The 25,760-nt window shown below is 43.2% G+C and overlaps 1 protein-coding gene across 1 annotated transcript in view; it reads right to left on the bottom strand.

Moving 5' to 3' along the window:
• The window catches only part of Hgd (homogentisate 1,2-dioxygenase), a 46,960-nt gene that overhangs the window by 2,672 nt on the left and 18,528 nt on the right, over positions 1–25,760 (bottom strand). The window contains exons 5-13 of the mRNA XM_051191454.1: positions 16,924–16,983; positions 14,956–15,047; positions 13,402–13,436; positions 12,516–12,595; positions 11,578–11,677; positions 9,422–9,546; positions 6,146–6,250; positions 3,820–3,946; positions 162–343 (exon numbers count right to left, since the gene is read on the bottom strand). Coding sequence (XP_051047411.1) covers positions 162–343; positions 3,820–3,946; positions 6,146–6,250; positions 9,422–9,546; positions 11,578–11,677; positions 12,516–12,595; positions 13,402–13,436; positions 14,956–15,047; positions 16,924–16,983 — 906 coding nt within the window. The remainder of the gene's footprint in view (positions 1–161; positions 344–3,819; positions 3,947–6,145; positions 6,251–9,421; positions 9,547–11,577; positions 11,678–12,515; positions 12,596–13,401; positions 13,437–14,955; positions 15,048–16,923; positions 16,984–25,760) is intronic.

The raw sequence follows: 25,760 nt of genomic DNA, 5'->3' as shown, positions 1-25,760 counted from the left end.
ATGCATATGGCTGTATGTATTTATACTTATAACATGCACACACAGACAGAAAACTCTCCTCACTCCACCTCTGTGACTTTGGAGAAATAAAAAAGAGCTGCTGTTCTCTATAGAAGTTTGCAGTGCACAGAGGCAGGTCCCTGAAACATTAGCTTGCTTACCATAGTGCCATCAGCAATCCTCTCAGGTGCCAGTGTGGCCTTGCTGGCCTTCTCAAAGCAGTCTGCATCCGGGCCATGAGGAGTCATGACACTGTGCAGGCTGCCTCCCCCTGGCAGGAATCCTTCTTGCTTTGCTTCATAGTGACCTTTGATGAGTCCCATGAATTCACTCATGCAGTTTCCTGGCAAGGTGGAGGCAGTATTATTTTTGTTGTCCAAGGCAAGTTCCATAAAAATCGTGAAGACCTTCCAAACAGTATTTCTTCTAGGTTTTCAGATCTCAAGTTCCAAATTCACCAAATAATTCCACAATGGCACATGGTTTTACCATATTTCTATTTCCCAGTCTGGAAAGTGTGTGTGTGTGTGTGTGTGTGTGTGTGTGTGTGTGTGTGAAGGTTATGAATGATACAAGACAAGCAAGCTCCAGACTTACAGTCCATTATTAAGTGATAATCTATAAGCCAGCTGCTTGGTCCCTGTAAGACACAGTGATTTATTATAACAGAACTCTTCTGTTCTCCTGGAACCTGAAATTTGAGCAATGGAAATGAGCCTTCTCTCTACTCCAGACAAGGACTTTTCTGCATCATTCCTTATGGATTGTTCCCTGGGCTCTGCCTTCAATGATTAGAAGGCCCTGTGGAGCAAGCTATCATGTTATTGAATAGCTCTCAGTGTTTGTTTGCTTTATAATTAAATGGACATTTTTTTACATTGCCTTCAAGAGTCACATGGAATTTGACAAAGCCCACCATGCTTCCATTTGTTTGGTATTTTATTTCTGCAGAAATGAAACTCATTATCAACATGGCAAAACCTAAAAGTAGGATTTAAAGAAATCTGACACCTTCCCAACTCTGCCTATCTATCTATTCGTCTGTCTGTTTTCCACTCCACTCACTTGCTTATCCATCCATATTGAAAATATATAATTAGATACTATTCTAACTACTGTGCTACACAGAGGAATAAGAAATAACCTGCTTAAAGCTGTCCATTGTATGTCCCACAAGAAGATGGAGAGTGCAGAGCATATGACACTGAAGTGACATCCCTTGCACAGTCAGAAGCTTGGCAGGCCAGTGCCATAGCCTTCTTCCTACAATGTGAGATAGAAGCAGGTACCATAATACCTCTGTAACCTACTGCACAGCCACCTATCCCCTGCTAACCCTGAGAAGGAAGTGAGGCCCAGACTGGAGCCCCACATGCGGAAGCCCTAAGAAACTGTGTTTTAAGAACAGTTCTGCACATAGCTTCAATCTGCAGTCAGAGTCCTTGCTGCACTACATGTTGCCAGGGTCACCTTCACAGTCTAATTTTAAGAAGAGAGCAAGACAGAATTTAGTTTTGATATGAACGTGAATTTAGTTAGCAATGAGTTTGGTGAAAATACCCTACACCGCTTTCGATATTTCAAAGGACAGTGGGAGGGTAGACCTTGCCTTTCTGATTAAGGCTGGATCTAGTTGGCTACGGTGCATTAAAATGACTAGAGGCAATATTTCTACAGAAATAATTCCCCGGGTCCCCTTAAAGTCACATCAAAGTAACAAAGATTTTGAGTATCACTGAAGCAATATTTTTATATCTCAGATAAAACTAATATCTAACTTCGGGTTCTGTGGGCTTTTTTTTTTTTTCTTTCTTTCCAAATCAAATCAGGGTACCATATCTTTATGAGATGGTATTTGGGGACAACTCATTAAACATCACAGGAGGCATGTCACAAGGCCCACTGTTTTAGGCACTCTGCAGCACAAATGGAGATTAAGGGGCTGGTTGGGAACCCAGAGCACAGCAGTGCAGTTGTTATCCCTCTGCCTAGGAGGGGAGACAAGCCCTCCACCACTGCTCAACAGAAAGTCTGTAGACCTCTGGGTCAGAAGCCTATGGCTTCCTAGTTCAAAGGGCAGCCTCTGAGTTTCCACTTTAAAGCCAACGAATTAAACTCTGGGAGAGGGAAGCTTGAGAACAACTTAAAAGAGACAGGGTCCTCTTGATGGTGACCTCGAAGGGGCATGCTAGCTGTCATCTGACTGTGAAGTGGCCTTCTTTCATCCATCAGTCTCACTTCCCCACTGCACAAATGCCTAGCTGGACCATTCAGTGCAGCTGCCCACCATTACACTCTGGTACCTGAGAGCTGGTACAGAAAGGAGGGCATATAAACCAAGGTTCTGTAGTTAACTATGGAAAATCGTTTGTTTTCTAGAATGTTCCAGCTGAAAATGCACGTTAGAGCCTTTTCAGAACTCTATGTTCAAAAACTGTGAAATTCTCCTGGAAGCAGAATTGTGCCTTGACCTGTTTAATTTGCACAATTAAAAATGTCAACCTCATTAAACACAGCTGTGGTATACTTATTCATTCTTGATAATGTATTCACTGGCTGAATAAATATTTCTAGACGTGTATTATGTACAGGCCACAGCACTAGCTGCATCAATTAGCAGTCACATGTGTCTGCTTTGGCATCAGACAGTCTGCAATTAAATCCTGACCCTGCCTCTTAACTAACTGTGAGACCTTGAGAATTGCTTACTCCCCTGTGTCAGTCTCCTCTTCTGGGAAACAGAAAGGGAGATAATTGATATTATCTATCTCTTGCTGCTGTTCTAACCCAAATAAGTTCATACTTAAGAAAAAAGAAAAACTTATAACAGGGCCTTAAAACTTGCCAACAATCATTTATCATTAGTCTTAATTATGCAAAAAAAAAAAAAAAAGCAACTGGATTTGTTTGAATCACCTTCTGTACTGTGCTGGTGGCTGGGGGGAGAAAAGCTATCAAATGGTCTTACCCATCAATGATAGTGTGTGTGTGTGTGTGTGTGTGTGTGTGTGTGTGTGTGTATCACTAACATGCCAGTGAGATGTGCCTACATGTGCACTTATGGCAAGGTTGTCATGGGGTAAACAATTGCTCTCTAGATTTGAGGCCTGTGCTGTAGAAGGGATCCTTTGGTTGGTCCTGAAAGCCTGGTCAAAATACAAGCCTTGGGAGGTCATAGGTCATGCAAGGAAAATTAACACTAATAGTCAACTGCATAGACACAATGCCAAAATATCCATGCTCATTTCTTCAACAGAAGCTACTTTCCACCTCACTCAAAGTAGCTTCTATTTGCAGTGGACACTGGTGAATTCAGTCTCATGGCTGCTCAAGATGCTGAAAACATGTGGAAGATGAGAGCTCAGGCCCAAACAAGTTATTTATACAGTCCTTTCTAAGGCCCAGGGGGGTGCTATGGAAAGACAGAATGAAATAACATAGAACCTGGAAGATAGGAAGAAGAGCAGCAAGCAAGCACCATCCTTTAGATACAACACAGCCAATGTAGTTATGAGCTATAGCAAACTAAAATCACCACTACTCTCCACCTTCAAAAATGCACATCTGAAATGCACTTCTCAATTCGCAATCTACCAACCTTTCTGTCTCTCTTTAGGCCCAGAGAAACAGGAGGCAGGTTTAGTCAATGAACATTTCTGCTGACATTGTGAGGCTGGAGCCTCTCAAAGCCCCTGAGAGGCCTGACTGTAAACTCAAGGCACAGCAGGCAGTCCTAGAACAACCTGGCCCTTGTCCCTAGTGCCTCACTCCTTTGCTGTTTCTAGTTTCCAGGGGTATTCTGCTAAAATAGAGACTTACTGTGGTAATAAGGAGGCCTAAAGGTTTTATCTGCTACCCCCCACCGAGGTGGGAAGATGACAAAGTCAGCGATGGCCACCCCAGGTCGGGTGGACTTGGCAGTCAGCACTGTGAAGATGGAAGGGTCCTGTGGATACATAAGGAGAGACTGAAGGTAAGACGCATGGGAGGTGACTGAACAGTGACAGCATGTCACCTGCACAGGAAGGTGTTTTCAAGTGACAGTTTCTGATTAAGTGACCCAGGTTAGGCTTAGCTATTTGGGCTGTGATTGAGGTGCAGTAATCATTCATGTGACTGTCCTCTTGCTGTGATTGAAGCAAAATGCATTCACAACAGATAAGAGAGCTGGCAGCTGCATTCTTAGCCTGCTGAGTCTACATTAGGAGCACCCCACAGCTCTGAGAGCCCAAGGCTCCCCCCACCCCCCCCCCCCCCCGCTGAGCGGCAGGGAGCTTTGCATTGCTCTGAGAATGTTGGGAAACAAACAAAACAGCATCCACATCCTAAGGTAGATGTTGGTATGCTTCTTGGGGAGCCAGGGCATCAGAGGTATCCACCAGCAGGAAAAATCTGAGAACTGATTAAAATTAATTAATTTTCTGACTCTTGATTGACTCCTTGATTGACTCTCAGAAGGACAAGATTATACTTTTTCCCAAGAGCTTTAGACTTGTAGACGAAAGAGCAAGATTCAATTTAATTGATATCCCTGTTCATTTTCAGGGGAAGCGCTGACATCTGGAAATTCAAAGATTGGGAGTCTGTTCTCTACTACTTTAACTTAATTGGGGAAAGGAGAACGTGGCTATTTCTTTTTCAAAATAACTCTCTGTTGACTTTGTTCTTTGACAGTTTCATGCATTTATATAGTGCATTTAGGTGACAGTCAGCCCTCTCCCGGCCACCACCTGTTCTCATCTCCTGTGACAGGAGCAGGGAACGCTCCAAAGACCTGTGGCTCGAGCTAAATCTTTAAAAGTGAACATAAGAAAGGAGACGGAGAAAAGAGGAAGAGAGGGAGGGGTTTTATCAGGGAAAATAGAAAAGATATCAAGGTACAATGGAATTTTGTAAAGCGGGGGTGGGGGAGGGTTGTGTTTAAAGCCAGTGTAGTGAAGGATAAAGGAGGAGCAAGATGTGGCGTTAGAGAAACGGTTCCTGGGCCAGACGGTGAGGACTGTCAAGAGCTAAGCTTCAGAGCTAAGACTCAATCCTAAACCATGGGATGCCTGTAAAGGTTTTCTTCAGCAGGGGTGGGATGACCAGATCTGAATTTAGCAGAGCTAACTAAGCACCAAAGCAATACAGAGAAGGGTGAACCTCTGTAAATCCAAACGAAAAAAACAAAACAAAACACAAAACCATGAACAAAAAAAAAATCAACTAACCCTTCTGGCTGGAGGAGTTACCTTTTTACCTTTTTTTTTTTTCCCTTTCATTTGTCATGGGAAATGGTCAGAAACTATTAATAGAAAGACAAGGTAGGAAGGCTCAAACAGAGCTTTAGTGAGGTCTCAGAGTGCTTCTTACTGAGGCTCTGGCCTTGGAATCTGGCTCTTCCTTTTCCCCTTTGGTTTTATTAAGATTCACTGTTGTCCAGAAAGGTAGTCTGGACCCCCTAGAGAGAGACTGAATTGGCTCAGAGTAATCCTTCTCTCTCTGACTCTCTGACTTCTGCTCCAATTATCCCTCAGCTTGTGGGTTAAATTAATCTATTATGAAGTACACCACAAATGAGCTTCCCCTCAGGGTCATAGAACTGGCACTTTAGCAAATGTATGTGTTCGCAGGAGACTGCACAGTAGACCAGGGACCTATCTGTGGCCCCCTAATTGACTGAAAAATATGACCAAATTCAAACATTAGGCTTTTTTTAAAAAAAAAAATTCAAGTATTCAACTTTTGTGTAACTTTAGAGGAGGGCCGGCTGCCTTGCTCTTCATAGCCAACCACAGCCAGAAGCATTGGCTGGTGAGCAGGTAAGCAGCCAGAGCAAGCACAGTACATGCCCCAGGTTCACAAGGTGGCCAGACAGACCCGTAAATGACTTTCCCTCCTGACTTCATTATTACCATTAGTAGGTTTCCCTTTTCCCATCCATGAGAGTTGTGATTACACTGAGAAAAAGTAAATTAGGTTGAACATTTCTTGGCTTCCTCATTTGCCATGGAATGTATTCCCTCACTAAAGGACAAATGATCCTGTTGAGGTTTGCAAGGATGACCTTGAAAACCTTAGATCTGTGAGTGCCACAGGTATACTCTGGATCCTTCCCATTCAAGGATTGTCCCATCCCCAGGGTCCCTGCATGGTCTAGACTTACCGCATGGTCAAAGGCCACAGCATTGATGACCATGAAGTTCTCTAGGTTGTATTTGTAGGGTGTATAGTTTCCGTGCCAGGCCACAACATTGAACGGGGAGACATCCTAATCACAAAAACAAGGAAAGCATTGTCTTAGAATGTAATACTTTGTAGCTGTGGACTTACAATTCTTATTGACATAACTTTTTGTTTGATATTGTTCTAAATATAATTAGGCCATCCTTTGGGAACATGGGCACTCATAATCATGCTGTGGTTGCTTCACACTCCTTCCCCTAGGTCCTCACTTTGTCACTACCTCCTTTTCCAGGCCATAAACTGCAACTGTCGTCTCATCACCTGTACAGACAAAGCCTAGGACATTCATCGAGCAACGCTTTTTAAAATTCTTAACATAACCGTAGGAATCTGCAGATGCCATCAGTTCTCAAACAATCCGAGCTTCCCTCTGTTTCCTGGTGCAGGCACTTCACTTGCTATGATATTTCTTCAAGGTTCTGCACCCTAAAGGAACTTCTCATAGACACGGTGTCTGCTGTTGAGTTCGTGGAAGAAGGCACCTTGAAGAGATCCAGCCTAAATGTTTGAGATTTCAGAATGACATTGATACAGTTCCCTGTTTCGTCTTGGGTAGGAGATCACTTTTGTGCTATGGATTTATGGTCTTCCTCATGGGTGCTATGCACCTAGTCAAGGAGGATGTGGTCAAGAATATTCTAATGTTCAGGAAATATGGCTGGTCAAAACACTGAGAATAAGAGGTTTGAGTACTCATCCCTAAATGGGGCATCTATATCAATGCCCTCCAAGCCAGACCGAGGCTCAAGAACCATCTTGAAAGAAGAACAAGAGGAGGAGGAGGAAGAAGAGGAGGAGGAGGAAGGAGGAGGAGAAGAAGAAGAAGAAATACAAGAGCTGGGAGATGGGAAGGAATGCAGTGAAATATTGTCTTCTGGACATGACATGGCTATCAAACTAATGAACTCATAGCAGCTAAAGTTACCAGCACATGATGTACATAAGAGCAAGCTAGCCAACATTATGGTATAAATGGCATAGATGTTCTCTAGGCACTGAAGATATGCACTGGCAGGAGTCTCGTGTTCCTGTGGGTGGTCCTACATCCATGCATATATAGGTAGCACTAACTGTAATTAGGGCAGTATAAATAACAACAACAAAAAAAGATGTGAAGTTGGGAGTAGGATGTGTCCAATGGGATTAAGAGATAGGAAAAAGGGGGAAATGGGGATGAATATGATCCCATGTCCTTGTAGTTATGACATTATGATATTCTCAAAAACAAAGGAAAAAAACTTAAAAACTTAGACGTTATGGTATTCTCAAGAACAAAGGAAACAAACATGCACAACAGCATGGTTTGGGGCTAAATGGAATGACTAGAAGATTGAGATATCTGAGCCTTAAAACAATGGGAAGGCATTGACATTCCTGGGCATGAGAAATAAGAAGGGAAAACAGCAAGATCTGGGACCATGAAGAAGAGAATATTTAAATTTGTAGCTAGTTTTCAGAGGAAACAAAGCTCTGATTTATAGCATTTGCTATATCTGGGGTATGAATACTCTCACTATATTTTATCTTTCCCCTCAATGTAATATTTTTCCAGAAAACAAACAAACAAACAAACAACAACAACAACAAACAAAACACCCAGATGTTGAGTGCCTTTACTCATAGACTGAGATCTGGTTTGGGGTCCCAGTGTGACACTGCTGAACACCAGGGTAGTGAAGATGTGTGCACATCAGCTTTACAAGTTGCAATGAACTGACTTCTCACACTAAGGCCACTTAGTGTGAGCTAGATCAGGTCCCATTTATGTCTTAAACAAGGAGGAAGTAGTGAAGAAATGCCCAACTATTCTTCCTGTCACCAAGTTCCTTCCAGTTGAAACAAACAATAGACAGTAGACTACTTTGTGGGTAAATGCCAGCCTTCCAGGGCACAGGGGAGAATGGACTAGTAGCACCATTACAAGGACCCTCTGGGAAGGAGAAAGCTTTCTACAATAACTGCTAGCCACTGCCAGAATAGACGCTCTTTATCAATTGCATGTAAAATAATAATATGGGGAACATACTTAAAAATTCATGTAGATTTGTACTTCTCAACCCCCCCCCAGAGAATTTTGTTTTTGCCAGGTGAGAGAATTTATGTAGGTATGAGCATTTTAAACAAGACTTTCTGAGGTTTCTAATACAGATGGTCCCTGAACCACTTATGAAAAACCCTGACCTGGAGATCATGAGAATAACATATTGCTGTTTGCTCCAGGGCTTAAACTGAAGTTTCAGACTTGTTTGCCTCTGCTGATTGGCATGGCCTTTTTGCTATTCAAGGAAAATAACACATGCTAGGCAAATACAGTAAATCATATTTAAAACCAGAACAACAAATAACAGTTAACAGAAGGGTTATTTGGGTACCTTTCACTATATAATTAATGTTCTAATGTTATGCATTCAACAAGTTAAGTAATATATAGTAATAGCCTAGCATGATAGTGCACACCTGAAATGTTCTTTCTTGGGAGGTAGCACCAGGAGGATCAGGAGTTCAAGGTCACTCTCAGCTACAAAGCAAGTTCAAGGCCAACCTGGGCTACATGAGACTTTGTCTCAAAAAATAAACAAAAAGCCATATAATATTATAGCATAATATATATATATTACTACATAACATATATTATGTTATTATATATATGTTATTTTTATATGACACTCTTATAGAAGGGACAGAATGTTATTCTGTCTCAAAATTATATATTATATTATTGCCTGTGATTTTGTATCCTCAGTTTACTAGATCTCTGGTATAATCGAAGCTACTTAACTAAATTCTCTTTGTTTTGGATCAACAGCCAATCACTTGTTTGTAATAAGGTGGTCACTGAGGATTATCAGTCTTGGCTGACCTTTGTGGTAACTCATCTTCTTTTTCAGGACATATTAGGTGGCCTATAAGTCATGTACGCCATGTCATTTTTGGGACCTGTATATTGCATGCTAGATAAGTAGAAAAAGCACAACCTCTGGTTGGGGGGGGGGTGTTTAATTGCTTCTGTCATCGACTGGGACATGGGAGAATTACCCTGACCTGTTTCCATGACTAGGAAGGCAAGTAGTATGCAACTCGCAGTACCTTAGTGGCGTGATAAAGACAAAAGAACATATGTATTGCTAACTTTGGCTGTCAACTGGTGCTTCATAACTCCACACTCACCCTCTGGCTACCGACAGTCTTACTTTACCTGTTTGGAAGCAAACAGCCTGCCCTGGTATTTGTTAATCACAGTGTAACCACCTGGCACTTGGCGATCTTCATACCAGGCAACAGGGATCAAGAAATCACGAGGGTTGGCCAGGCCATTTGCTCCTAGAACACAGTAACCCAAACCCCATTTAGATACTTCAGAAGTCAAAGGGAAGATGCCCACAAAGGGGGAGACCTCCTTCTGTGTCATGAGTCAGTCCACCAATTTGGATGATTACTTTCATCACCAAAATCCTTGCTGGATTCCCAGCCGGGGCTATGGCCAAGTGCCTGCCCAGCATATGTGAGCCCCTAGGTTCAGTCCCAAGCAGCATGGAATCTGTTGGATCTCAGTCTGCTAGATTTGTAGAAAGATCCAAGAGATTGGATTGAAAAACAAAAAAATTTCAAAACTCCTCATAAAGAGCATTGTCTTCTAAGGTTGTAGAGTGATTATGGCTCATAGGCTTTTTATATGCATTACCTCATCACTCCTCATATACTACAGGCGAGAGAAAGGGAAAGGAAGCGAGGAGGAAAGAGGAAGAACTGAGAGGACAGCAGATCTCTGTCCAAGGAAGCCCGGGGACTCTCAAACACACCCCTAGACCTTGATCTCATATTAAAAGGCTATAAGCTATTGTCCCAGGCAGGCTTCTGCCCTGTAGATAGAACTCAAAGACTATAAAACTGCTGTCCAGCATAAAAAATGTGTGCATGCCATTCAGAGAGGACCTGCCTGTTTAGCTTTGTTCAGGAGTGGGTGTTCCCTCCAGAGAAAGGAAATAAATCAAACGACAAAATATAAAAAAGCATAAGTGCAAAAACATAATTTAACTCGGAGAGGAGAGGCCTGGGGAGTGTTTTATCATTTCCAGCTCCTGGGGTTAAAAGAAAAAAATAAGCCCCCAGCTGGTTAGTAAATGACATGTATTTTCCAGAGGGTACATGCTCGGTGGAACCTGAAGGCTCAGCTGCCTGCACAGCAGCAGGAAGCTGGACCAAAGTGGGAAGAGTGGGCGGCCAGCAGGATGACAGACGCCACCAAGGCTCCAGCTGCCTCTCTGCTGCCTCCCACCTTCCTCTGAATATTTGGATCCCCAGGGGAGTGACCAGAAGGAAACATGCTGGCCTGTCCTTGCTCTGAAAAGCTGTTGACACAAAAGGAAAGAGCTAGGAGGCATGGCTCAATATAAAACCAGGGAGGGGCCAGTTTGCCCGGCTCCCTTTTCTTCTCCAGGGGAGGCTTGAGAACAATTGCTCCTAACATCCCCTCCTGCACTCCCCTGCCTTCAGCTCTTTGAAGAGTAGGGGCTGGAATAATGGAAGTTTTACTCTACCTCACAGGGGCTGTTGTTTCTAGCTCCTTCATAGCACGAAGTGACACACTTGTTACTGTTAGCGTGTGGATTTTGTGAAGTGTGTTCAAAAGGAATGCCATGTTCAAAGGCCACATGTCACCCAGCCCCGTCCACTGTTCTGTGGGAATAGAACCCAGGCCATTTTCATGACTGGAAACACATAGCTCATTGACTTAAGAAAATAACTATCCACAAAACTCATTCTCATTAGCATACATTTGCTTAAGTACTTCCCTTGCCTCTTTAATATGCCATCAAAAGTTAATCAAATCTCAGGGCTGGGGGACTGTAGCTCAATTGGCAAAGTGCTTGTCTGGGGTTCAGCCCTCTGCACTGCCTGGGACTGGGCATGGTAGTGGGCGCCTATAATCCCCACACTCAGGAAGTAGTGGCAATAGGATTAGAAGTTGAAGGTCATTCTCATCTTACAGAGAGTTAAATGTCAGCCTGGGATATAAGAGACCCTGACTCAAAAAACAAAACAAAACAAAAAGCCCAAAACACTCTAATCAAATCTCAGATCTCATTCTTGGTAAACCTATTCTTGTGTTTCCCTTCTGTGTCCTCTGTAATACATACCATCTAACCAGAAACCCACTACATGCCTTTATCATCATCGTTCTGTTGTGTTATTTTAGAGTACACTGGTTTGGGTCATTGTCTGTTATTTCCTATATTTTAGAAGAAGGCTCTTGGTCTAAGGAAGCTGTCTGGAGAGGGAAGTTAAGTTGGAGTGTAAGAGAAGAAGAGGTAGAAGGAGATGTCTCAAGTGTAGCTTAGAGTGAAGGTTTACCAATGGGTCCCAGGTCAGGTAACTCAAAGTGGACACCATAAACCTCCAGGATGTAGCCCCTGGTCTCTTCGAAGACATCGATGCTGAATCGCATTCCTCTCTGGAGGACATAAACACAAGTGTGCCTCTTAAACAAGTCATGTACTTAAAGATATATCCAGAAGTACACTGATCATGTTTGCAGGTATGTTATTGTGGTAGCTCGAATGTAATTGGCCCCCTTAATCTCATAGGGAGCAGCACTATTAGAAAGTGTGGTTCTGTTGGAGTAGGAATGGCCTTGTTGGAGGAAATGTGTCACTACTGGGCCTGGCTTTGCGGTCTTCTATGCTTAGGTACCATCCAGTGTCTCAGGAGGCTTTCTGTTACCTGGACAAGATGTAGCCAGCACCATGTTTATTTGGACATCACCATGTCCCTCATCGCCCACCATGTTCCTCACCATAATAATAATGGACTGAACATCTAAAACTATAAATGAGCCACCCCAATGTAATGTTTTCTTTATAAGAGCTGTCATGGTCATGGTGTCTTTTCATAGCAATAGAAACACTGAGACAGTCATGAAAGGTAAGCAGATTAAAGATGGGCTACAAAGAAAAATGTAATCCATAACCATACCCATAATTAATCTCTCATTGGGTCCAGAGATAACAGCAGTCTCCAATCACTATCTATACATATGAATATCTTTACCATCTCCACTCTTCCACATGCCTTAAGCAGATTACTAATATTTAGGGAAGTAATAAACATTCTTTGCCTTGTGTGCTATATTAAACAAAAGCCTGCTTACCCTGAAGCCTTCTATGTAACTCACATTCCTCTCTGTTGCCCAGCCATGACAGAGACGTTTTAATATTAGAAATAGCAGCAACTGAAAATCTCATTGCTCCCAAATTAGGGAGAGGCAGTGGGGAGAGGGGCTCATTACCAACCTGAATGACGCAGATCTCATTGGGCTGCAGGAACATCTTGCCAAACTCTGTGTAAATGAGAAGCTTCCCTTTCTGGGGAACTGATAAGGGAGAAAAATATGGCAGTGCAATGGTGAGCAACCCTGCTCAAGGGAGACCCCGAAGGACAAGGGTTCTGTTTGCTTGTTATTGCGAATGTGGAGAACGTTCTTGTGTCTCTTGGGGGTAAGTTATATGCTGACAGTTAACTGTTTTACTGCCTAGAAGATTTTGAAAATTCTTCAAGATCTCCATCTTCCCCCTCACTCCCACCCCCTTTAAGGAGCTTGTATATATGCACTTTTGTGAATTGACCCCAAAGGGTCGTAGAAATAGCATGGCAAAATCACTCTTTTCTGACATTTCAATGGGAATGCTCACGTTTGCCTGTCTACTGACCACCCAAAAGTGTTCACGTCCAAATACTGATATTAACTAACAAAGGGCATGGGAAGACCAGAGTCATCTCTGATGGGCCTTATATATTTTAGATGGTCTAAAAATTTTTACCTGACTGGTAATTATTGATGATAAATGGGCTTTCCTTGGTTGAGTTTAAAAGCAAATAGAATTTTCCTAATAAGTTAGTTGTATATTATTAACTTCATTTCAGCTGCCAAGATCTCCCACATGAGCGAGGCCCAACAGAGACAGCCACAGGCAGGAAGCCCAGAACATACATTAGACACTGAGGTATACTAGGAATCTTTTCAATACCACCAGTGGGGTCTGGACCTCACTCTGTAGATGCTACTTCATTTACCAAAATAGATGGGACAATGCGGGCAAGTAAAATGCAACAACAACAACAACACCTGGAAAGTAGCTCGGGCTAGGGATCAGTCAATCTTCCCACTCAGGAGCTTACCAATCAGGAAATCCCCGTCTGAATTGCAAAAGCATCTGAAATACAGAGAGTATTTTCTGTGGTAACTTTCAGTTTTAACACATTCTGGACAAGCTTATTCATTCTAAAATTATTATTTAGTGCCTCCCGCAGACCAGGTCCTGGGTATAAAATGACCTGCAGAACCTCCCCCACCCCCTACCTTCCACCCCATGGAGTTAAAAGTCTAGCAGACTGCAACAGGAAATACACAAGTGCAGAACTCTATCGCTGCAAGGCATACCTGGGAAAATCAAGTTCAGGGACCTGCACTGGTTTGAGGAGAAAGCAAAGGCCTCCCTACAGATGAGACATTTGACAAGAGATCATCTTGGCAAGGGAAGAAGCATCAGGCGAAAAGAGAAGCGAGCTCAGATGCTCTGGGGCAAGGAGGCTCATAGCATGTTGAAGTAAAGGGAGGCCATTGTGGCTTACATGGAGAGAAGGGAGGTGACCCCATACAAGGCTAGACTTAAAGGGAGGTCTCCAATATCTCATAGAGCTGTGATCTTGGCCTTGATTTGCGACTCAACAGTGGAACAGCTCAGGTAGGAGAGACGGCTCAGCAGTTCACGAGCATTTATTTCTCTTTGAGCGGTCCCAAGTTCTATTCCCAGCACTTCCTTTCTCACAACTGCCCGTCTCCAGGGCCAGGAGATCCAACACTCTCTTCTGGCCTCAACAGGCACCAGCACACATGGTGCACGGATATGTATGCAGGCAAGATACCAATGCACATAAAATAAAATAAAAGTAAAAACTTTTTTAAAAAAATTTGAATAGCTCACACAAATTCATGAAGTCAGCAAGATCAGACTTCAGCTTCATGAACAACAGTGTAGCTCTAGAGGTTGTGCACAAAGATGCCATGACAGACTGCTTTCCTAAGAAAAGGCAGGGATGGCATTCACTTTTTCAAATTGAAAAGACAGAAGAATATTGGTGAAATAGCCCAGCATGTGAGGTACCTGTTACCAAGGCTGAGGATCTGAGTTTGATCCCTGGGACCACATGCTGGAAGGAGAGAAGGTACTCCTTCTGACTTGTACACACATGTGCTATGAAATGCACCCCCTCTTCAAAAAAAAAAAAATAGTATGTAGGCTGGGCGTTGGTGGTGCAAGCCTTTAGTCCCAGCACCTGGGAGGCAGAGGCGGGCGGATCTCTGTGAGTTCGAGGCCAGCCTGTTGTACAGAGCGAGTTCCAGGACAGGCTAAAGCTGAAACCTTGCCTTCATAGCTGCTCTTGTCTTCAGTGGATTTGAGCCCAGGGGAACGTTACTTGGACTAATCCTTCATCACAGGGTCCTAACCTCTCCTTTCTGCCTACCCGGTTACATGACATTCTTTGTCTATGTCATGAGTCACTCAAAATAGAAATTCTCATTTGGTATCGTTATCAAGAAAGACATAGCAACATTTCTCTGAGAGGGGAGCAACTACAATGTGACAGTGTTTGTGCATGTGTGACTAGACTATTAGGTCTCCACAGGCCCTGGGGGATGGGTTTATCATGGCCCCGCACTGAAACTCTTACCTGTTCTCCATGGAGGAGTTACACAGGAAAATGTGAACAGCAAGCCCGTTGTTAGACTTGATGTCTCCAGCTCCACATAAGGTGTGCAGACCCTGGGAGAGCAGGAGAGAGGGTGAGAATAGCCAGGGCTTAAGAGACTCAGCCTCTCCCCCTGGCCCCTGAGAGTCATGAAGCTTGTGAGGTTCTAGTCTTCTTCCCATTGAGAATGTCCCAGGAGTCATTTGGGAGCTAGGCTGCCTGATATGTATTGACTTATGATTGGTTGGCTGTAACCCATCCTAGAAGACCTTGTCTGAACTCTTAATGGCCACGTCAAATGAACTTACATAACATAAAGTTATTTCTTTAAATGGATTTGATACTGACACTTTATTATGATTACAATAAACCTGGAAGAAGGAGGTGATGCCTGGTAGAAGGATTTGGGGGGGACAAGGGGAAGGACCTGAAGCTTCTCTTGACATTTAGCACTCCTCAAATCTACTCCACCCTGGGGCAGCCCTCTTTTGTGAAGAAAGCCAGGCTACTCTCCTCAAAGCAGAACAGAGTTGAGTAGAAGACTATGTGACTAACTGCAAGTCCTTCTGCTATGGGACCAGATGACCCACAATGCAAGAAGCCCTGACATGGAGGCAGGGGACCGTTTTACATCACTCTCCCCAAACCTGCAGGCAAGGAGCCAAAACAGAGTGAGTTCTGCTTCTCAGATACCCATAACCTACACAGGAAAGGAACTTGTGTTTCTATTGTCACTTAGCTGATAAGCGTGAGGTCTACTAAAGTGAGTCTTCAAAAGGTATGGGGACACTTATAGGGATAAAAGCTTCAAGGTGATTTATACAGTTTAGGCTAAAGCGGGGCGCCTGGAGTGTCCTTAAGTAAACTATGAGCCAAGTTGTCCTGCAGAACTCTCCTCTGTCCTCTTTAGCACTGCCCCCTGACAGCTCCTGTCCCTTCACCCACACACTTCTTGCTGTGGGTGCAGGTGTCCCAGTACTGACAAATGGAACTATCTAGAAGGGCTGCCAGTTGGCACTGTACTTATCAGGTTGCCACCTGAGTTGATGCCATCTTAGCCCAGGTATCATTTCAGGGGTTTCAAGTTCTTGGAATGGGAACATTTTTGTATTTTTTAAAATTAATCTGTATGAAATTTAACATTTCCTTCCAGTATTATGAATGCAGGCAGCAATCCACAGCAGCACTGGAAGTACCTGTCACTCTGTCAATGACTGGGGCATTTTTATAGCATCCATCACAGTTATCTCAAAGTATCATTTGGGCTCATACTATGGATTCCCATAGGTCTTATGATCTAGTACATTAACTAGGAGGCATGTTGATAACTATAAAACAAGCGCAGTTTATTTCCTTGAAGTATTTTATCATTGCCTCTCAACATAATTGTATGATTTATTTTACCCAGTCAAAAACACAGGTTATGGCAAGTATAGTGACTTATAACAGTAATCCCAGCACTAGGGCTGAGGGAAGAGGACTGTTGAGTTCAAGGCCAGCCTGAACTACAGAGGGAGATCCTATCTCAACCAACCAAACAAAGCCCCCAAATTAAAAACCAACAACAAAATAAATAAATACATAAATAAAAATAGGCATCACCAGACTATTAAAGATGCCATGGATCAAAAAAGTTAGCAGTCCTGTTCTGACCCAAAGAAGTTCTGGAGGGAGGAAAGTTTACTTTCCTTGGTCTTTCTGTGAGGTAAAAAAAAAAAAAAAAAAAAAAAAAAACAAAAAAAACAAAAACAAAACTCCTGGGTGCCCTTTGGTGTCAGAAGCCATATGGTGCCTGTAAGTAAGACATCCCTCAGCCAGCCCCCATGCTCCACACAGGTGGCTTGGTCTCCGCTTCAGGCTGCTCTGCTTGGCATTCCGATGGCAGATGGTTAGCTCGCTCACCGCAGGACAGAGGAGGGCAAAGGCAAGGTGCGAAGAATATTGACTTACACTCACAAAGTCCACTTTCTTCTGAGACGCTTTTGGAATCTCAAATGGCTTCCATCTAAGCTGGAAAAAGAAATACCCATACAGGAAAATGACTTCACAGGGAGAGACCATAGGCTTATTAAATAGATTCAATTACACAGAGGAAAAAGAACAACTACTCCCTCTGTGAGGCCCAGGCCATTTGTGATTTTGTTGTGTTAGAACTAATAGTTATCCATCATTTCTTTAAAGGGTCTCTCTCTCTCTCTCTCTCTCTCTCTCTCTCTCTCTCTCTCTCTCTGTCTGTCTCTCTCTCTCTCGTGTGTGTGTGTGTGTGTGTGTGTGTGTGTGTGTGTGTGTGTGTATGTGTCTATATGTGAGCACCTGTGTGTATACTCTGTAGGGGTGTATATCTCCTGTGTATGTGCAATTGGGGTGCATGGTTCTGTGTGTGTGCTGTAGGGCTGTATACCTCTTTGTGTGCTGTAGGGGGTGTGTGCATTTAACATGAAGAACACCTTTGTTCTTTAGTGCTTTCAATTATAAAAGTAAAGAGGAGCCATCACACCCTCTCTCAGAAGGTGTTTCTTTTAACATTTCGCTCAGGCACATCTGTGAGTTTTGACTGATGCTGCTTTCATGCTATTTATAATCGGCTCCCTTTCCCGGCCTGCCAGCCTCTCTGTGTGGGCTCCTGACACGCAGGGGAAGGCTCTACTTCTACTTCCAGCCCTTGGAGTTTTGAATTATTTCCTTAAGACAGAGAAAAATCATCCAGCTGAGACTGGATTTGGTAAATGCAGTGCCCCGTTCAGTTTCTTCCCCCAACTTTGGGTTTGTCCCCAGGCTGCCCAATGGTTCACTTTAAATCACAATGATCTTTAATTCAATAATGAACAGATCTAAGGGAGTGGGGAGAAAAATCAGCAGATGCAGGACTCGCTCAGAATCAGCACAGGGTTTATGGATCAATGCAGCACGGGGTCTGCTGCAGGGAGGCTGGGAGCTCTTCTGCCCAGCAGCCCCAGGGCACAACACCTGAGCCCCAGGGCTAGCTCCATCGGCTACAAGACTAGCTCCATCGGCTACAAGACCTGGTGAAGGCTGGATGGGCAAGTGGGGTCGGCTCATTCTGTATTTTGAGAAGGCAGCCAGGCAGGAAAGTGAGCCGCCATTGGAAAGGGTGTTGCTGGGATTATCCTGCCTGTGATGTGATCCCTGCAGTCAGGCAGCATCCATCATTTCTTAAAAGCAAAGGGGAGGATGACATTCTGAGACCACTTCAAAGAGATGCAAAATGTGGGACTGAAAAAGACCATTGAAATTGTGGTTAAAGTAGAATTAGAATGCAGGAAACACTTCAGAGCTGATTCCATTCATGATGCTTCTTCCTGGGACACAGCGAGGACCCAAAGAGCAGGGAGCTAGAAAGGGCTTTCAACCATTGGCATGGGGGACCTTTTGTTCTGGGTAATTCTTTGCTGTAGAGCTGTCCTATGCACAGAGAGATGCTTAGCACTGCTCCTGGCCCTGCCCACAAGATACCAGTTGCATTCCTCCAAGTTGTAGAGATCCAAAATACTCCCATTATCAAAACACCCCTTTGAGTCCAATATCCTGCCAAGAACTACAGACCTAGAAGAAAATTTCCTTGACCTCGAGAAGGGCCAAGCTGAGCACTGAGCGTGTAGGGTGGTGTGTTGTGTGTGTGTGTGTGTGTGTGTGTCCCGGGACCAAACTCAGAACTCTGTGCTTGTACAATACATGCTCTCCCATGGAGCAATGCACCCTCCCATGGAGCAATGCCCCCTCCCAAGTACTGCTGCAGCTTTAAGGGGTGGCCACTGCCTACTGCCTCTCTCTGGAAGCAGTGAGGGAAAATCACCTGAAAAAGAGTCATCATCATAGATTTCCCAGAGGAAGATATCTAAGTATCAGATCAATCGTTGCCCTGGCAACCATTCAGCGCTAACCAGAGATTCTCAACCCTGGATACCCCTGAGAATCAACTGGACAGTCTTTGAAACCACAACCGAATGAAATAGGGACCTCTGGAAGTGGGTCCTAGGCATCAGCATTTTATAAATGTTCTTCTATGTGCAGCTAACCAGGCACTCAAATTCAATGACCACTGCATTGCTGAGTAAACACCATGCTTAGAAAAGCCTATCCAGTCATTCAAGCGATTAGCCATCCAGCTAAACCAAAGAAATCATGGCATCTCAAACCAGATGTGGTGGTTCCAGATAACATCAATGTTTAAATAAATCTAAATCCAAGGAAAAAGGAAAGGTGGGAAAGGGATATGAAGGAGAGATTTTTTTGTATTATATATGTACATATATATGTGTGTGTTTGTTATTATATATAAATACCACATACACAAATAATGTAATACATAGATGTATTTATAAATATATTACTATAAAATATATGAATGTATATGTATACATATATAGAGAGAGAGATAGAGAGAGGGAAAGAGAGAACACGCAAGCCTGAGGGAGACAGCAGAGTACCAAGTGAATTGCTAACTACCTGGTTGTTGTCCTAGAATACCTGTGTAACCTGTCCAAAGGTCGAATATCTGTTGCAGGTAGAAATGAAGCCCCACCTCACAGAAAAGAGACTCTTCTGTGAGTGGGAAAGACTGAACCCAAGGCCTGATGGGTTGGCAAGGTCTGCTGCGGAGTTTCCAAAGTCTTCGGTGGCATTGCAGCTCTCCAGCCACAAGGAGAGAGAGGTTGAGGTGATGGGTAAAAATGTAGCCACTTGCTGATGTAGGAAACCTGCCATCAACAGGGCCCACACTGCAGGTGAAGGAAGCCGTGGCTCCAAGCGAGCCTTTCTTCACCAGCGTAAAAGCGATTGCTTTTAAATGACAGATGGTACAGGGAAAAGAATGATGTATCCATCATTTGATGGTGGTAGATCACACAGAGCCTATATCATGAGGCATAATGAAGACCTTGATAAGACCTGGATCACAAGAGGATTTCAACTTTGGATCATCAGGCGACAGGTTCTGTTCAGGGGCCGTGGTGTGACGTTTTGAGGAATATGGAGAGGGATGAACAGAAATTGCCCTTGCCATACAGAACATTCGCTGCTGAGGCCAGAGGCTCAGCCTAACGCATTTGCGCCAGAGCAGTCACCATGGTAAGCCCAGGCCAAGAAGCCCATGCATAGGACAAACTGGAAGATTTGGCTTCTGCTACTGCCTCTGTGGGCAAATTATATTCCCTGTTTGGATTGCTTCCCTTATATGTAACAGTGGGGTTATGGGAGGGACTGTAATTCCATGAGCTCTTATAGAAGAGTCATTTTGTGACTGATAAACTCTTTGATATGAACTGACGTCCTGTCCCCCAGAGCAACACCAATTCATATATTGAAGCTCTAACCTCTAGTGAGATTGCCTGGGAGCTGAGGTCTTTCAGTGATAAATAAGGTCAAATTAAATAATATAATTTAGGAGTGATAGCCTAAGAAAAATGAGAATCAGGCACTTAGGAGACTGAGGGTAGAGAACTGAAGGTTTTACAGCCTAGGATATATACAAAGATCTTGTCAAAACAAACAAATAAATTAATAAAAATAAAACCCACAGTACCAAACCAAAACACAAACAAACCACAAACCATGCAATTATCTTATTTCTAACATCTAGTCAGAGGAAAGGCTGTTTGGAGACAAAAAAGGAAGATGGTCCAATAAAAAGAAGCTGAGTGGTGGTGGTGCATGCCTTTTATCTCAGCATTCAGGAGGCAGAGGCAGGTGGATCTCTGAGTTCGAGACCAGCCTGGTCTACAGAGTGAGTTCCAGAACAGCTCAAGCTACACACACACACACACACACACACACACACACACACACACACACACACACACACACAAACCCTGTCTCAAAATAAACAACAAACAAAAAGTAAAAAAGAAAGCCATTACCAGACATCAACCCTTCACAGACCTTGTTATTAAATTCTCAGTCTCCAACTCTTGAGGGTACTGTTCCTAATATTTAAGTGGCCTAGCCAATGGAATAATATAATGGTGCAGTTTCACAACCATTTTTTTTCATGCTATAATAATTCCTCCCATATGCAGTTATTAAGTCTTTCAAAAACAATGACTTAGGTTATAGTATTTAATATGACATCTAGACTATAGTGTGCATGAATGCATACTTACTGAATGAGTGAAGAGATTAATAAATATAAGCATGGAGAACACTGCTTATAAAAGTTCACATATTACTTCTGGTGTGTGAGTTAGTTCCCATGCCTGTACAAAGTTGCTCAACTGTTCTGTTTGTCCAGTGGGTCTGTCAACTTCTGAGAGAGGGATGTTGAAGTGACTTGTCTTCATACATTTCTTTTTCTCTCAGGGTTATCAGTGTGTCATACAGTTTGCTTTTCACTTTTGCAAATTCTATTAGAGAATAAACTTTTAGTCCCTAAAGCTGAGGTGGTAAAAGAGTTTGAAAAGCATTTCCAAGAGTGTTTAAGGTTTGAATTAAAATTTCTTTAACATTTCCAAAGGAGGGAGATGAGAGAATTTCTGTTAACATTTCTGTTAACATTTAATGAATGAGATTCAAAATTCATGCCCAGAGAAGAAAAAAGAGAGGAGAAGCCTCAATATGTCTGAAGTTGGAAGAGTCAAGTCTGGCTGGATGATGTCAAGAGCCCTTTCAATACTGAGAGTCCTTGATTCACTGACTCAAACTCAAACTGCCAAGGACTCAACTATGGTGGGGGACCTGGATTTCCTTCACATTGGTGGGCTAGAGGCAGACGTGTTACTCCAACTCATATCATCATCCAAGAATTTGGAAATAACTTGTGGGTAGAACTGTAGCCATGATGCTTAAGCTGGCGCCAGCAGCAGCTATCGTTGGAGGAGGTTCAGGGTAATCAGTAATGTTGACTTTTAGACCAAAGAGTGAAGAGGGGGGTGGATGAAATAGAGAGTGACTCATAGAAGTCTTCCACAGATCTACCAGTCTCAGGAGAAAAGGAACTGTAATTCATGTGGAGAGAATCAGGCTTTGCCTGATTCACAGAGATCTTTGGAGTAATGGACAAGAGTACAGGTAAAGAAGACTCAAGTCACAGCAGTTTTTTAGACTTCCTAAAGTCTTTCATGGGACTTCCAAAAAAATGAGTCATCGTAGATGGAAATCTAGATTCTCAATGTGACTTTGCCCCTGAATGCCAAGCTGAGGGTTCATTATCCAGTGTTATGGTTATGCTAGTCAGTCTTACATCATGATAATGAAATTCCTGAGTCACTTAACTTCTAAAGAGTAAAGGCTTACTTTGGTTCATAGTTTTGGAAATTCTAGTATAAGATTGAGAAGCCCCCGGGCTTCGTAACTCTGATGAAAGTGGAGTATTATGATGGATGTGAATGGTTTACCTCATGAGCCAGGTAGCAGAAGAGAGAAGAGAGTGGGTTTCTGTAATCCCCTCTGAGACTGTACCCTCACTGATCTAAAGGCCTTCACTGCCTGAAAGTCCCACCACTGCCCATCAGTGCCACTCTTAGAACATTCCAGAAGACCTCAAACTGTGACAATTTCCCAAGAAGGAAAATAAGCAGTGGAAATGACTTTGGAAGAGAGACATAACTAGAATCATTCCTTCAGTAATACATCCTGGCACGAGGCCTATTTGACATCTGTATACATGAAATCTTTTGGTTTGCAGAAGTGTCCAGTATCTTTCCAATGAGTGAAATGTAAGTTGGTAGAGATGAACTGTACAAACGATCTAGCAAGCTGTCCAAAAAGGCTGCACAAGGCAATGTGAATTGTAGTGCTGGCCAGTGCCAGAAGATGCATTTAGGGAAATGCAATCCTGTCTATTTATAGGGTGGTGAGATATGAGCTACCAGGGAATACGTTCAACAAATATTTGCAGTTTTGGGAAATAGGCATATGCTAGGTTCTGCAAACCAGAGAGAGAGAGAGAGAGAGAGAGAGAGAGAGAGAGAGAGAGAGAGAGAGAGAGAGAGAGAGAGAGAGAGAAAGAGACCATAGAGACACAAGCTCCTCTCAGACACCCTAAGAAATGCTGGAGTACAAGGGAAGAAAGCAGTGTTCATATTTCAGATCAGTTTTAAATTATCTGAGGGATTTTGACAGATAGATGTTAATAAGGGAAGAGAAAATTCCAGGAAGATGAAAAAGCATAAAGCACCAGGACAGAGTAATTTAGCACATTTTCCTGGAATGGTGATGGTCCAAGTGTGACTGGCAAGCAGGGGACCTGGGAAGAAGTAGAGCAGTGGTTCTCAATCTGTGGGTCGTGACCCCTTTGACAAACATCTGTCTCCAAAAATATTTACATTTCAATTCATCACAGTAGCAAAATTACAGATATGAAGTAGCAATGAAAATAGTTTTGTGGTTGGGGGTCACCACAACATGAGGAACTGTATTAAGAATCACAGCATTAGGAAGGCTGAGAGCCACTGAAGTAGAGGGTTTAAAAGCTCATGGCAGTACATCATGCCTCCTCCTCTCTGGTGTAGGAGCCTGCACTTGACATCCTGGCCAGTAGGGCTAAGGAATGATTGTAGAGTTTGAAGACTTTTATAGAAGAACAAGCTGAATCAGGCATAGGATGAGAATGCCATATTGGATCCATTATGAGACTGTTAGGCTGTTATAATAACCCAGGTAAATGGAAATGAGCTCTGTATCATCTAGAGTTATGGAAAAGAAGAAGAAGAAAACCAGAAATATCTCAGAAGTAAATTCTACAAAATTTCTTAAAATGCAGCCCACATTTTAATTTTTAAAAGTGAACTAGAAGTTCCTCAGTTGCTCAAGAAATTCTTCCTAATGGTTCCTCTCTCCCAGGCATTTTTCATTAATAACTATCCCTTTGTATGTGTGGCAAAGGGAATCCAACAAAGGGGAATTCACCCGTTGATATTTGCAAGGAATGGGTGAGGAAGAATATTATAGCCTGGACCCCCTCACACCCCCATTCACATAGCCTCATCCCCAGAATGCGATAGAATCATTTATTTATTTATCTGCCTATCCATTTATTTATTTAATTTTGAGGCAGGGTCTCACAAGGCTAGCTTCAAACTCATGACCTCATGACCCTCTTGCTCCTGTCTCCTGAACACTGAAACTGTAGACATGTACCACCATGACCAGCTGGGGTAGAATCTTGACAGCATACAAGGTGGTAACTGAATATGATTTGTACCCTTACAAGAGCAGGTATGAGACAGAAGGGAGAGGCAAGACAGAGAAGCAAGACAGTAGAAGAAACCCCCCTCAGTCTCGGAAAGCAGAGCTTTGAGCAAGAGATGCCACAAGTTCTGTTTTGTTTTTGTTTTGGCATCCTTAGCAAACTAATGCAGAGATCAAAGGGAAGACAAACGTAAGCGAAAGGGAATAAGAGAGAAGGGAAGGGAACTCTCTTATTTTTGGTTGTGAGGGGAGGAGCTCCGGCCTGCCTCAACTTGTCCTGCCCTGCTTTGTTCAAGCCCAAGGGAGGCCTGCCCCCTTCTGAATGGAGTGGGAGGAGGAGTGGATGGGGAGGGAGGTAGATGGAACACATCGTGGGGAGGAGAGGAGGGAGGGGAAACTGGGCGGCATATAAAATAAATGAAAGAAGGTATTTAGATTAAATTTAAATAAAAAGAGAGAAAGAAAACCACAGAAAGGGGAGTGTCCTAATTCCAGGAGGGAGATGGCCACAAAGGGGAGATGATAGTCTAGTTCAGGGCCTGGAAAGCCCTTATTTTGTGGGTTTTGAGTCAATGCAATGTCATGGTACCCAGGGAAGGACAGAGGTTCAGAAAGAAAAAAGGCGAGCGAGTTAGTGTTCATGCTTTGGAGTACTGGGAAGACAAGGACTGAAATTACCACAGATGATATATGACGGTAAAAATGGGAAGTACCCAAATGCCACAGTAGAATCCATTTACCAACGTGGGTTATTATACAGCATTACAAATGATCAACAAAAGTGCTCGCCACCAAGCCTGAAGACCTGAGATAAATGCCTGGGGCCCCCATGGCAGGAGATACAGAAACCTGGACATCTCTACCACCCAGGGCTGGTGTGTGTGTGTGTGTGTGTGTGTGTGTGTGTGTGTGTGTACACAGGCACTCACAAGCACTTGTGTGCACACACACTAAGTAAACTTAATTAATTAAAAAAAATAATGCTGGGTAATGGTAGTGTATGCCTTTAGTCCCAGCACTTGGGAGGTACAGGTACCAGGATCTCTGTGAATTGGAGGCCAGAATAGCCAGGGATATACAGAGAAACCCAGTCTCAGAAAAAAATAAAACAAACAAAATATCAACAAACAACAACAACAATCTACCAACAGACATATAAGACATATGAGAAGGTACAAAATATGTTTTTAAAAAACCAAATATGAAGCTATTATATTGTAACACATGCAAAAAATGTTTTTAAATTATTCATATTCCCAGGTTCTTTCCCAGCTCCTCTCTACTCCAGGGAGAGTAATGCTGGCTTGTACAGTCTCACTGGATATCCTTGAACTTCAGTCTCACCATGGGTATCAGTGTGTGTGTGTGTGTGTGTGTGTGTGTGTGTGTGTCTTAGAAGAGGGGTGAGAAGCTCCGTGACTGATGCCATTTCCTAGACGCAGAAGACAGAGTGTAGAAAAGTCCAATTAGAAACCAGTGGAGATAAGGCAAAGGCTTGGGGCAGGCTCAAGAAGGCCAGAGAAGATCCCAGCTCAGAAAAGGCTTGGAGTCTAGGTAAAACTGAGGAAAGGGGATTTTACAAAGCGATGATTCAGGATGTGTATTGGATATCTGTTAATGTTTTAAGGAGAACCAGTAAGGGT

Source organism: Phodopus roborovskii, unplaced genomic scaffold (assembly GCF_943737965.1).
Source record: "Phodopus roborovskii unplaced genomic scaffold, PHOROB, whole genome shotgun sequence".
Taxonomy (NCBI): domain Eukaryota; kingdom Metazoa; phylum Chordata; class Mammalia; order Rodentia; family Cricetidae; genus Phodopus; species Phodopus roborovskii.
The sequence above is the reverse complement of the archived record's forward strand: the minus strand, read 5'-3'. Positions and strand labels throughout refer to the sequence as shown.